Source organism: Pezoporus wallicus, unplaced genomic scaffold, assembly GCF_028554395.1.
Source record: "Pezoporus wallicus isolate ANWC-B61680 ecotype Strahan unplaced genomic scaffold, APGP_CSIRO_Pwel_v1 contig_3952, whole genome shotgun sequence".
NCBI classification, from domain to species: domain Eukaryota; kingdom Metazoa; phylum Chordata; class Aves; order Psittaciformes; family Psittacidae; genus Pezoporus; species Pezoporus wallicus.
In genome coordinates, this window is record NW_026635034.1 from 11,160,280 (window position 1) to 11,175,182 (window position 14,903).

Genomic DNA, 14,903 nt, shown 5'->3' on the forward strand with positions numbered 1-14,903 from the left:
GCTCTTTATTGGTGCCATGAAACAATCGTATGATTGTGTTTGAGCCATTTTTAATATTTGTGGTGCTTGGCTGTTCAGATTACTTTTTTTAAAGTTGTACTAAAGTCCGGTCCACATCCCATCTGGTGAGCTAGTTTTAGTAGTTTAGACGTGATAGATATTTTCTGGTTTCTGTTGTTCTTTAAGGAGGGATAATCTTGTGGATATTTTAGAGCAGATATGGGAGAGGTGGAGACTGGTAACATCCTTTGTGCATATAATTTGAATTCTCTGGTTTTGAAGTATTTATTACAAAGAGTTTGCAGTATTTATTATTTGACACATAGTATAAATTTAAAAATGCAAGATTTACTAAAACTGACAACACTACCCAGTTCTGAGTTTAGAGTGGCTTTCCACTGCCAGATCAAAGGATTTTTACCTTGCTTTTGAATTGCTTATTTTAGAGGGCTGTTTTACTCAAATGAGAGTTACTTGGAAGTGTGAATAAACAGCGCAGTATTCTGAATTCTTGTGTCTTTGGCTTGAAATTTCTTTCACAGGCTGCTGTTACAGGATGTTGCATAGTGACAAGAACTGCTTGGAAACAATTGGGTACTAGTTGCCCAACTTCTATGATTTATTAGGCTGGTTAATCTACTTGTGCTTCCTTTGTGTCCAGTGTGTATTGATTTTTTGGTTTTGCATGGATAGTAAAGGAATCTGTAAGGAAAGGAATTGGAGTGACTCCTCATAAATGTGGCTTTTTAATTTTTTTTTAATTGTTACTAAATTAACAATAATAAAATAGGTGGTTGGGGTTTTTCGCACTTAAGTACTTCTTGCAAGAACAGAAATAGAATGGTTATGAACATAGAGCAACATTATGAATTCCTGGTGTAGAGTAAGAAGGTATCAGTGCTTTATATATTGTAGGCAAAAGCTTATTAACAGTCTCTGCTAGCGGATATTTAAAAGGCATTTCTACACGAGTTATGGATATGACAATACTTCAGGCTTTCAGCTGGACAATTATAGGTGAAAAGTATTAGAAAACTTAAGAGTTTTTGATTTATGAACAAGAGAAAAAGTCAAAGGAAGAAAACTGGTTTTAGTTCACTGTCACTGTACTTCTTGAAGCCTTTTGTTACTGTTTTGAAGTATTCCAGTTTAATATATGGACACTTCTAAAAGGTTAATCTTCAGCCAGGTAACTTGTGCCATTTTTACGCATCTTCCAAATTCTTGACTCCGAGAGTAAGAGTTAAATGGAAGGGTCTCATTCAGTAATATTTTTTGTTTTGGTTACAGCTTTCACATCAAAATAATGGAAGCTTGATGAGTAAAGTAGCAGTAGTAGAATAATGGTGACAGTGAGGTTTTTCAGATATTACTAGGAAAAGTTTTGAAGTGATCCTCCTCTAAAGACTTGAGTGTTGTGTTGGTATTTTTTTTAAACTGCTGAGTTGATAATTGCAATGTAATTGTGATAATTCACAGATTGCATTTCAGAATAGACCATCAGTTAAATTCAGTTTGTTTACTCAGGTTCTATTATTTAATGTGTCTTGAATAATAAATATTTTACTAGTCCTCTTCTGAAAATTGAATTAAATTTGCATAATACAATATGTTGTCATTTCTGTTTTGGGCAAAGTCTGAGTATTAGGATCGTGTTTATGCCTATGGAAAAAAAAAATGTAATTATCACCTACAAAAGAAAAGCAAATATGGCAACACTGTATTAGACATCTGCTGAAGTATGGTGAGTGTTAGTTAATAATGGCAGTTCAGTTATCAGATTCTTCATCTCTTTCAGTACTATTTGTCCATTTGCCTGAGTAGTCATTTATTCTACTTCCTGTCTCTTTAATTGCATATTAATAGTCTTGGCTCGTGTGATTATACAGTAATCATTTTCAGCACTTAAAGATGTGATTCTTTTTTTTTTTTGCCTTTGCTTTTCATTACACAGATAATAAATACATCAAATGATAATTCCCTAGATCAAGGAAAAACAGGACTGTAAAGAGGGGATCAGTTTGGTAAGAGTATCTTGGTTCAGTTGGAATGTTTTTCCCACTGGTGTGACTGTAATACAACCTATTTTCTTTACTGAAAAGTGACAAGATACTTACCTGTTTGGATTTTAACTATGTGTGGTGCAGTTGTTTTCTAGTTTATATATATCGGGATTCTATTGCAGAACTCAGTACAGACTTTTAATTAAATACAAAGTATATTTCATAGCAATAATTGCACTTTTTTCTTCGGTGTTTAAGATGATGTCTGAGTTTGGCATAGTAGGGGTAATGTATATAACTTCTTAAAAACATGTTTAAATGTTTTTCCGTTTCTTAGTAAGTGTGCAGGTTTTATTTCTCAGGATTACTCTGTTGAATCAAATGGTGCTTACCTTTTAAAACAATTCATACTTTTCTCTAACAGTTAAAACATTCAGATAGATTAGAAAAATCTCAAGAAAGCACTCATTCACATTGATGTAAAATATATGTGACCTCTTAATAAGAACCAAGGGGTCTGATCCAGAAGTCCAAGAAAACATTTTCATAGATTTTGAAGGATAAGGCTTTAAATGTTTGTCTTTACTGTAAAAGCTATTGGTGAGATATTTGGTTTTCCTTTTCAGTTTTCTAAATTGCTGGAAACTTGGTAATTGGCTTCAGAACAAGGACTGTAAAACCATTAATTTTAATTATTTACTCTGGTCATGGAATTAAGCCAGGAAAGGAGGTCTTGTGGGCTGCAGGTGATGTTACTGGTTACATCTGTTTGCATTTCAGAGTAGTTTTCTGTACAAACCAGAGACTAAGAGATTGTTCTTCAGGAGAGTAGTATTGCTTTTATCCTTCCTTGGCTTTATTTCAAGGTTTTTATATGTGAAACTATAAAATCTGGGCATTGGTCTACAATATCTAGCTATTGAGTCTTAGGATAAATAATTATTTGTAACTTTAGTGTAGGGACAGATTACATTAACAGTTATCCACTTAAGACTTTATTTTACTGTTTTATTCCCTATTAAGAGCAGGTACTACTTTCTGTTACTACTCATAGTATGTGCTAGTACTTTTGGGGGCAGTGTTAACCCATGAGACTATTAATTAAAAAGCCCTATATTTAAAAATAAACCTTAAAGATAAGCTGGTCATACTTTAGAAGTGGCCGGTTAAGATTTTATGAAGGTAGAAACACATTTATTTTGTAAAGTATGATGTTGTTCTTTGCAGTGTGTATTTGAAAAGCATATTCATGTACATTCATTAGCTTAATTGCATGAACTTGGTGTGCTGATCATCCTGTTTCAGCTTTAACCCTGACTAGAAAGTAAATGCAGAATCAGCACCATGATCTAATAAGTAGAACACATTCTGATTTTTACCTATTTTAAAGCCTCCTTCCTAAATTCTTACTTCAGTGTAAACGAATGTTTCAACGCTGGATAATTCTTACTGATTCTGTCACTGTGTGCCCTCTTACACTTTTCCTTCCTGTGTGTTGCACTGAGTGGAGCTGAAGTGCAGAAACTTTGGTAGGCTGCAAATGTCTTGTAGAACTACTGGACACATCCAGTCAGAAATCCCAGTGTTACGTTATACTGGTTGTACATCAGTGTCTCTTACCAAAGGCTGATCTGTTAAGTGCTGAAGAATGGTGGCTGGTTCCTGGCACCAGCCATATCATTCCTTAGTGCAACTCAAATTATAGAGGCAAGGTGAAGGTCGTATGATAAGAAGTTGAAGGTTGTATCATAAAAAGCTTTTCATAGATCACAAAATCCCCTCAGTGGAATTTCGCTGGGTCAGTGAAGTTGGCCTGTGAGCCTTTAGAATTGGGAAAAGAACATGCATTGGCATTAAAGCGGTGCCTGTAAAAACAGTCTGTACCTTTGGCCTTTATTTGCTTGTTTCAAGTAGGTGGAGCAAAACATTTAAGTTTTAGGAAGGCTGATATCTGTAGAGATGATGCCTAGTACAAAAAGAGCTCACTCGTATTTTGTTTATGAAGCTGAAAGTTGCCCAGTTATTACCAAAGTTATGTGAGTATTAGCAGTGTTATGAGGGTCCTTGGGAATCTGTTTGGGTTTTTTGAGGCAATTATACTAATATGAAGTAGAGATCAGAGTGACTGATAAACAAACAAAAAGGGAAAGATGACTTCAGATCTTTGACCTGTGCTTCCCCATTGTTCTTTCATTCCAATAAAGTTAAAAGAACTCAGTCTCTTCACAAGTACTAGGGAGGCTGTGTTTGTTACTTTGCTAAGTTTTGTTAAAGTGAAGCTTTGCAATTGATACTGGAATTAGGGTGGTATTGTTTAGGTAATACAGTGATGCGTAATGCAGTTTCTTGCCTTTCATCAGGGAGCTGTGTTAAAATGTTCATTTACTCTTAAGACGACATTTTAAAAATCAGTGTCCCTGTGTAGTTCCGCTGAGGAAGTCTTAAAACCCAAGTAAGAATATGAACTTTATTTTAAGATTGAAACATTTCTCTTTCAAATAGCTGCTAGTTTTAAAATGTCTTTGAATGACAGATACTAGATTCTAATCCCACAGAAGTAATTCTGTACTTTAATATTTGTGTGTGGAAAGTTCATCTTCTAATACTTGGGAGATTATGAAAGCATTAAAATTTCTCTATTTCAGTATTCTTAGTAAGCTACACGGAGCTGTTTAAAAAGTAATTCAAAATATATGGCATAATAGAAGAAAACTTGAGAGCCCTCAACCCCCTTTTTTTTTCTTTTTAGGTTTTGTTAGAGTCAATGCACTGGACAAAATAAAATTGAAAAGGTTCAAATACACTTACCTTAAAGATTCTGTGATTTTTTATTTTTTATTTTTTTTTACATTTTTTAAAGACTTCTTTAAAGACTTATATTTAAGCTGCTGTGAAAAAGGTGTTTTGTATGAACTAGAGGTGATTCGAAATTACTTCTTAATAATAATTTAATAATAATAATAAAAATTTTCTTCCTGTGCTTTTTAAGCATCAGAAGTAGCAATCAGTTTTTAGGGAGGTTTCTGAGGGAAAGATAATCCTTAGATCATATTATGTGATCAGACTTACTGCTGACAGTTACATTTATGTCTATAAGCCCACCTGTGCTGTAATAACTGCCATTCCAAAGCTTGAAGATAAAACTGTGTCCTTTATGGGTTTTTTACGTGTTCTCTTTGGCCTTTTGTATAAGCACATCTCGTGATATTAGGTAATATTAGAACAATTGCTGCATGTGAATCCTCAAAGAATATTTTTGTCATATGACCTACCAGCCATAGAAGGGATGGCTGTAACTTAGTAGGATTAGAAAGATCTGATTTGGATTTCACTGTATCCTATAGACAGTCTTCTAATGACTTGAGAGAAGTCTATGAGCCAGTCCTATACTTGTTGAGAAGGGCTGATGTTTTCATTTTTTGCCTGTCAACCTAGGAAATCATTAGAACAGGAGCTGCCTTGTGTGTGTCTGTGGTATATGGCTGTTAGCGTAAATAATGTTCTTGCTTTGGAGTATAATTCTAAAAAACATTATAAATAGGGTAAGATTAAGACCTCATTTAAACTGAAATTTAAACATGGATTTTTCTGCTGCTTTGCTGTCCCTCAAACATGCAGCTCCATCTCCTTTTACTTGAGAACCACTTCTGTAATTTCCCATTAATTTCAGCTCCTCTCCCATTCCTTCAGCCTGAACTTGCATTTCATCCTCCTTGTACCTTAGCTTCTGGAGTTGTTAGCATTGTCTCTTTCACTCCCAGACCAGCCCATTTTATAATTTCAGAGTTTAAATCAAGAAATCTGACCTTGTGGAACCGTAAAAAGGCCAACATCCAACAAAAGCAGTTACTGGTGACAAGTGATAGCAAGAATTTTAAATTCAGGGTTTTTTTCAATTGAAATAAACTTCATTCTGCTAAACCCCATTATAAAACATGAAGTCTGGGATGCAGTTGTTTTGAGGTAATGCCTCTTGGATTATTTGGAAAGATCACCTTTGTCTCCAGATCTTGCCTTTGGAATTTAATGTGGTTTGTCCTGGGACTTCAAATTTACATTACAAGTCTTGAGGTATACTTCTCAATTGCATTTACAGGGAGATATCAAAGGTATATATTCATGTTTTATATAAATTTTTAGTGAATGCTAGTATCTGGTGGTTTAGTGCTTTGTACTGATTCATTTATGTTTTAATCTTGCTAAAAAATCTAAATGAATGTTTTACTGGAATGCAGCAGTTGTGTTAGCTGAGCATTTCTGCTAAATCTAACAGACCGTAAAAAGTAATGTTTTAGTTTTACAGGTTTTCTTTATTCTTCTGCATAGGGCCAGCTTTACCTGCTGGTGACAGATCAGGGCTTTCTCACAGAAGAGAAAGTTGTTTGGGAAAGCTTGCACAATGTGGATGGTGATGGAAACTTCTGTGATTCTGAGTTCCACCTACGGCCTCCATCAGACCCTGAAACTGTCTACAGAGGGCAGCAGGATCAAATAGATCAAGTACTGTATTTCTGCTTTTCTATTGTACTTCTCTTTTTGCTTGTGACTATGTGCAACAGTTACTATGTGGTTTTAGTCATGTACTTGTGCATATATAGGACTATAAAAAATTCTTTAGCTACTTAGTTTGGGGTTCTCACATGTGATACTTCGAAGTATTAGCATGACTTAAAGGGAAGAAGAGCAGGGTCATCTGTGAATAGTTTGGAAAATCTCATTTTAATCTCTTAGAATCTCCTTCTACAAAGAACCTGGGTGAAATGTCACATCTGCCTTGTATATGGAAACAGAAACAGCACTGCAAAACTTGTCCCCAAAACAAATTAATTTCAAGTCATTAATATTGTCATAACTGAACTTTGCCTTCTGATGCCCACTTGCTGACTGTAGGACAAAAATCATAGTGGATCGTGTGTGATGGTGGTCATTTGTTTTTTTAACTACATAGAATTAGTGTCTGAGATGGAACTCATCTGTAATATATAAGCATATAGCAAGAAGCTCCTGGGAAACCTGACATTTTGAATAAGCAAAATAAGTTTATTTTTGTAATAACCACCAATGTTTTTTAAATACTGGGGGAAAATGAATGAACAGGTGGGTTTTAATAAATTAAAGCAGTGCATCTCTCGCAGAATGAAGAGTCTGACAGAAGTAACGGTAATAAAATCTTTACTTCTACCTAGAACTTGTATGAGCTGACACTGTCTTTTGCTGCTATCCAGGTAATGGAATTGAAAACCTGATAGAGATTTTATTTATCAAAAACACATATGTACACAACATAGCTCTTGTGTTTTGTATGGTATGACATAGGCACTGTGAAAGGAAAAATGTAAAGTAGCTGTTTTCAGCCTTTCTGCAGGTGAGGTTATGGATTTGTTCTCAAATTCCTCTTTTCCATGAGGTAAATCTATTTGAAGATGAGGCTGTAAGAAAAGTGAGGTATTGTGTGCTGAAAAATTCACTGATATGACTTGACTCTTGTCTATGTGGAAGAGCATTAATAAACAAGTTTAATGTTTAGGATTACCTGATGGCATTGTCTCTACAACAAGAGCAGCAAAATCAAGAGATTAACTGGGAACAGATCCCAGAAGGAATCAGCGATCTAGAGCTAGCAAAGAAGCTCCAGGAAGAGGAGGACAGGAGAGCTTCTCAGTACTATCAGGAACAAGAACAAGCAGCTGCTCAGGTCCAGGTAAGAAAGCATCATTACAGACTATGATAATGAATTTTACAGAGTGTTAAGTTACATACACACATCTACATTTTTAACTCCTTTGCATTGGTAAGACTATTTACATTCTGTATGGCAAGTGGTGAGATGAATATAGGAATCTTAAGAAATATGCTGTAATTGTTGGAGTGTGCATGCAGGTATGGCAGTTGCTCCCACTTAAATGCTAAAAAGCAAGCTTAACCAAAGTCAGGGTTTCATTCATATGGTTTAAGTTGGAATAATGGGATGAGTTAATATGTAAGGTTACATAGACTATATTAGCCAATATTTGCGTTACTTGCAAAATAGCATTCAAACAAGAGCTTTTTGATAGTAGTCAAAGTTTGGTCTTTGTCTTGCAGAAGTTTGTTGCTGTACCTTGTTAGGTGTTTCACTCTGATACACTATTTTATTCAGTCCTGTTTCAAATTAGGAAATTTATAGTTTCTCCCTGTGCAACTTCTGTCCCATCCCTATGAGCAGTTGCATTGCATGGTTGGAAAATGTGATTCATGCACATTAATAGACAAAATTACCATGTAACTAAATCTTGTGTGCAAGAGGCAGTGTTTAAGTTGGTGTTCTGGATTCAGAGAGTTCTTAACCACGGAAGACTTTTAAAACTACTTTTATTTACAAATAGGTGAAAAATCTGTGTGAAGGCTCAGTCTTTGATGGTCTAAAGCATCAAAACCTTTACTTGATGTTAAGGATGAAGAAAGAATTGTGGCAAATAAAAGTCTTATTTCCACTGCATGTTGCTTTAATAAATCATCAGTAGCTATTTCTAAGACACAGATTCACTACTGCGGGTTGCAAAAAGGTAGAACTGAAGAATCTGCTTAATGCTGCCTAACAACATGCGCTCATTTGCGGCTGTGAATGGATAGCAGCTGGAATAGCTTACATTGCCTTTGTACAGCAGCTCCCTTGCCAAGTTCTTAACTGGTTTCTAGTCACAGAAAGCTGCTGCTTTGCCGTATCTAGCTATCAAAACCAGCACTTTTAACTGCAACTTCTGAAATGTGGATTATACTCTTACAAAAGAAACTAGGAAAAAATTCCAGTACGGTAAAATACAAGTGTCAGAAAATGCTGGAAGCCACATTTTAGTATTGAAACAACTGATCCGAGTATGTGGATACAATGGAAGGGACAGGACTTGAAATATATTTTCATTTTCAGCTGACTCAATTTCTTAGAAATACTAAGTTTTGGCAGTTCTGGAGTATTCATACACAGAGACCCTACCTGAGTTCTGCTGGTTCGCATAATAGTTAAACCTTCTGTTTGTGAACTTGACCATGGAGTAATAACTTCAGATTGCATCTACAGTGATGTTTGTTTTGTTCACTTTTTCTACATAGCAGGTACAAGGTGCTGCTTCTCCAGCAAGCGGAAGACAATCTGGGAGTAATGAACGCAAACGAAAAGAGCCTCGAGAGAAAGAGAGAGAAAAAGAGAAGAATAGCTGTGTTCTCTTGTAAGAGAAAATGGATTTAGTCTGGAGCCAAGTGCATGTCCTCAGAAGCAAAAACAAGGAGTAAAAAGGAAGACAAACCTGTTACATGCCGCCTGTGCCTGATTACCCCATGGATTTTGTTCATGTTTCAAGAGAGGATGGGTGACTTTGTTACAATCATACAGACTTTCTTCAAAGTCATGGCGTGTGCTGCTCAAGATGGAATTCCAAATCACAGTTGGATGCGGCTGTGCTTTGAGTTAGTCATAAGAAATACTGCACCTTGTAGCTGAACACACAAATCTTGGCAGTTCTGTGTCATAGTGACATCCATTACTCATTACATCAGTTAGTAAGCTATTTTATCTTCTACTCTGAACAAAGGAGGTAATTTGTTTTGTGTAAGACTTTTTCCTGAAGTCTTTACACTAGCACAATGGAGTTCTGTGTTACTTACATGGTATGAAACTATATCTTAGGCTCGGTATAGTCTTCATGAAACAGGAGCCTGAATAACAGCTGGGCACTGCCTCCTCAGTGTGTCCAGATTTCCTTGCTTCTGGATCTGGTATGTTCGTTTTTTTTGAACCCAGATTTGTACTGTGTTACTGCTATCATTGCACCTCCTGGCCAGCTTTCTTGCCCCAAGAATATGTGACCTGATAGGCATCACACAAAAAATTGTCATAGAGAATGGGGCATTTATTTATAAGCAAGATGAATATTGTTTGCTTTTCTTGCAATTACAAACTGGGTATGGCAACTCAGATGTTATCAGGGTTAAATAAGTAATTTTATAGGTAACTTCTTTTTTCTTTTAGTATTTTTTCTCTTGTAGGTAAACTGGACCAGATAAGTTCTTATTTATTGACCTCTCTATATGATAGGTGAATGATGAGAAGTGACTAAGGTCTATAATAATCATTATTCTATGTAAGAATGCAGAGTTAAAATAACTATCTGCCTTTTTTCCAGAAGTACCTTGAACTTTAACATGATGCTAACATGTCCACTTGTATATTTAAGCAAGTGTACTGTAGATAAAAAACACTTATTTGTTTTATAAGTCATGTATCCTTAAAAAGCACACTTCTGAAGGGTGGTGAGAAGCGAGGCTGTTCTCTGAGACTGTTTGGGAAGGTGGTCAGGTGTAATATTTTGTTTTTAAATCACTAATTTAGAATTTTTGGAAAGCAGATTTTTCTAATTTATGGGAACCAAATAAACACGTTGCGTCTTGTAATATTTATAGACTGCAGGAACAGAACTCTTGCTGAATTTTGAGGGAACTGCAGATCTTCCTCCACTTTGAAGTCAGTAACAGTTACCTTCCTGCTGAACCTTTTTGATAAAGATTTCTATTTAGCAATTTGTAGATACTTTTGAAAAAGGCTGCTTCTCCCGGACAAGATAAGTATTTGCGCTCTAAGCCTGGGTAAGTGCATTAGTGTACAATAATCTGGGAAAGCGAAGGCAGACAGGTGGGATATGACATTCCTGGTTTCAGGTGTTCGGAGAATGTCTGAGGGAGAGTGTGTCTAAACGCACGTCCACCAGTAAGAAGCTGCTGTTAGGAACCTAGAATGAAAATCAGATGGATAGAGGAAGAATGTCTTACTAACTAAAGGGCCAGTTTGTATCGCTTTTTTCTTTCATGCCTCTTTTGGTTTTCCCTCTTTTGTTACAATTTCCCTTTTATAATAATGAGGTAATGAACAGTAGGAGGTCTCTAATACACAAACTGCAAATTTAAAGATTTCTCTATTACCTTGAAAAGTCATGGCCAGAAAAGTAATTTTAATACTTAATGTATGCAGATAATTTTCCCTGTCAAAGCAAAGGTGGACATCTTCTTTCCTTTGCAGCAGCCTAACTTCTTCAAATTAATGTGATGGAGGATCACCAACATAATGACTTACCTACTTTAAGCAGATCAGAAAATATTCCAGTAGTGTCAATAACAAAGACTTTAAGCCAGAATGTTGTTTAAAAACATTCTGTTACTAAGATTTTTCCAAATTTGTGTATTTACATTTATTTATTGACCTTGAAAAATAAATATGTCGCGCTAAGTGTTTGTTATCTTATTATTTTCAGTGACAGTACTGCCACTTTAAATTCCTTTTTCAACAAATCTAGCTGGAGCAGCATTGTGGCTATTGTGTGTATCTTTTCACCCCAAGAGACTTGCTCAGATTAGAAGAATTCATGTAACATTTCCAGTTTCAGACAGCTGTGCCTGAAACCTAATATACTGTAGTTACAGTAATGTTGTCATGTGGTCACAGAGGAAAAAATGTCAATAGTCATCATGAAGTCTGAACTCCCAGATAATTCAGGTTTCCTTTCAATAATGGAGTAAAGAGTTTCAGATTAGATGAGATGGCAAACATGATGTTCAAACAGTTCTCTGTTTTTATCCTTTTTTCTTTACAGGTCTTGAAGCTTTGGAAAAAAGGTAAAGAATTTGTGAAATCTAGGACATTGTTCTGCACAGGCTGAGCTTGTTAGTAGCAAAAGTTTTAAGTGGATGAGCTTGTTAGTATTCAAAAGGAGAAGCATCTGGAAGCTTTATTTGTACCCCACTGTGACTAAGCACTCCAAAAGCAACTATCACAGTTGGTATCTCTGACAGCATCTGATGATTAAAAATAATGAACAGAATTGCTTTTATCTGTAACAGTGAGCTTTGAAAACAAAATATTGATGGAGTACCCGAAAGACAATGTTTACTTCTGACTGCTTCATCTGCCTCTTTTTTGAAGCTAACGTCCTGGTGAAAGAGGGCAGATTTATACTTTAAATCTGTTAATAAAATTTAGCATGCACATGCTCCAAATGCCTACATAATATATATGAAAGTGTGCAGAAAAGTAGTGTAGAACTTGTTTTCCACTAGATAAAAGCTAGCACAGAAGACAGAATCCTAGAATTTTTTGTTGTTGCATTGTAGTTGTGAAATAAAGCTAAATACAGGTATTCTTGGAATTAGCAAAAAACAATGAGCACTGCCATAGTGATAAATGTTTTTCTAAAAGGCACTTTGTAAATGCTCAAATGAACCATTTTTCTTGTGATGCTTATGGAATCTGCAACCCAACACAGCAGATCCCAAGGAAGATTGTAACACGAGGATAAAACTAGCATTCCTGAAAATTCACTTCAATACTAATGCAAAAAATACATTTTGTAGCTAGTCATCTAGTCAGCATGTGTTCAGATTGTCTTTAGAGCTGCTCTTGTGGATCACAGGCACACAACCTACAAGTGAAGCATATGCTCTTCTGTGTACACTTGCACTGGATTGCTAATCTCCACTCCCATTTGGTATTTCACGTTATTGAAATGCTTCTTTAAACTTGTACACACAAGTTCTTGGAAAAAAAAATTCCAGTATGTAATAAAAGGCAATTTGAGTTCTTGAAATTGAACTTTTGGTGTATTCAGCAGGAAATACTGAAGTCAAAGGTGAAGATAATGTACATTTAATTGAACCTTTCTTCTTTCCTGCTACAATAGACCTGCAATACAAAGCTAGCTCGTTGCTTAGATCAGCTTTCTTACCATTAGGATGCTTATCATAGTCAATTGCTGAAGTTTATACTTAAAGACAACGTACTGAATTAAGAGCTGTATTCATTTTATGTAAGAGTAGTCTTTAATATTGTAACTGTAAGCAGCAGGTGACTCATGAAATGCAAGTTAATTCATGCAGTATCAGCATTACAAAGCATATTAGAGAAAAGCAAAAGTAACAAGCCTTAGTTTGGTTGCAATATAATGCTGACATTTCTTCCATATATGCTATGATAACAAGACCTCAGTAGCAAGAAAAGTCTGACACTGAAAAACGTTCATATAGTCTAATGATAGCAAATGTCACATGCAGGAACTTAAACATATGCATTTTATCTTGTGATTTCAGTGCAGTTGCTTTTTTTTAAGCATAATTAGCAATAAACTGTTAGCAGTGTTGTTCTGAGTGGGAAAATTTGGTGAGATGAATGACACTTTGTTATACAAAATCGTTTATACAGAAGTCAATTTGATGTTAACTTTCATAGTGTTTTCATATAGCTTCTTCTTGTTCACAGACTGTTCTGATAGTTGTCCAGTAAAAAAGCAGTGCATTTAAGTTCAACTATCATCTGCTTTGATGGGGAAGAACTGCCATAGGGAAATGCTGAGGGGGAAAGAGGCTGTAACATAAAAGTCCCTACATCACCTTTTGAGATTGTTTAGGGATTTGTCCTTAATTTTGCTTTTATTTCACATATAAACAGCTGCAGCACAGCATGCAGTGGCCAAGTCTTCTCATCTAGGTAAGGTCCAGCAAACTTTACTTCACAGTGGGTTGGGACTGTCTGTCCCTGTACACTCTGTTTTGTGCTCTCGTAATGCTTGTAGGTCAAGATGAGCTGTTCTTACCCTCTGATAATTTACAGTACTTGTCAGTTCCCTGCTGTTCAGTCCTGGTCATTGTGTCAGCTCTTACCATGTCTGCCCTAAGCTCTCTTTACCCTGGAGAGTTAGCTCTGGAGAACTTGCTGAAACCTCAAAGTTCTTTACTGCATTTACAGTATGTTCTCTGATTTGTAGTTTTACTTGTGCTAACGGAGAAGCTTCATGTGCAGAAATGAGAAATTCCTTGGATTTTAGCATTTAAGAACTTCAGCTGTCTATCTTCAGAAGTCATGATCCTGTGTTTACTTGACAGCATAGAAGAATTCTCAGCACAATGTTGTTGGGTTTGGGAAATCCATAGGGAACAATTCAGATCAGTTTCAGTACTCAGATCAACTGAAGAGCTTGCTAGCTTAGTATAAACATTATGCTCACAAAAAAGTTTGTAATTTTTGTAAGCATAATAACAATATGATGAAAATAAATCATTCTCTAATCTGTTGGTGAAACATGAAGCAAGACACTGCAAGCGCTTTAATCACTAGGTGAATCACACATTTAAGGAAGCAGGTGGTGGTGCAGTGGCTAAGAGCCTTGCTGGGGCTAAGGGTGAAATATGATTGATACAGTCAAACACTAAGACAAATGCATATAGATCTTGGAAGTGGACAGGGACACAGAATTGTGTAAGTTACACATTTTTTTAATTAAACTCTTAACTGTCCTTTAGTGCTGACCCCGATTTCAGTTTAGGTCCCATCCAGCTCAGGTTGTACCTATTGTGAAATTCATAAGGATCCAAAGTGATATACCAGTGTCATGATCATGAGGTGATGCCTCTAGCTCACAGAATCTTAGACTCTCCATCACAGAGTTGGATGAAGTAATGTGACATTTAGTCTGTTTTAACTTGAAGTTCCTATTCTCTTTTCATTTTGAAGCCATTAGTAAAGCTTGCATAGACTTAAGAGTTAAGCCTTCAGCTGTGGTATTTTGAAGCTGAATTATGCTAAGCAGTCTTGAAAAACTTCCATTGACATAGCCTGGCATTCTTAGCTTTCTAAATGTGTTTCAGGAAAAGCTGGGATAACTGCTAGTTTTGTCTGCAGCCTTCTTTTTTCTGGCTCACTGGCACATGCCAAGGAAAGGGTCAAAACTGCAACTAGAAGAAACATCAGTGTGTCAGTGAACTGAAACGAGCTGAGTGTGGGTACATCCTTGGGTTTGGGTCATTGGTGATTTGAGGAAGCTCCAAAATAACAATACGAAAACAGACCTTTTTTTCCCCCTTTAGATGAACTGTCCATATCCA

The 14,903-nt window shown here is 35.9% G+C and overlaps 1 protein-coding gene across 1 annotated transcript in view; it reads left to right on the plus strand.

Annotated features, from left to right (window-relative positions):
- The window catches only part of MINDY2 (MINDY lysine 48 deubiquitinase 2), a 28,731-nt gene extending 16,118 nt beyond the window's left edge, over positions 1-12,613 (plus strand). Inside the window, exons 7-9 of the mRNA XM_057398542.1 lie at positions 6,330-6,503; positions 7,531-7,704; positions 9,093-12,613. Of these exons, the coding sequence (XP_057254525.1) occupies positions 6,330-6,503; positions 7,531-7,704; positions 9,093-9,212 (468 nt within the window). The 3' untranslated portion in view covers positions 9,213-12,613. The remainder of the gene's footprint in view (positions 1-6,329; positions 6,504-7,530; positions 7,705-9,092) is intronic.
- The last annotated feature ends 2,290 nt before the right edge of the window (positions 12,614-14,903 follow it).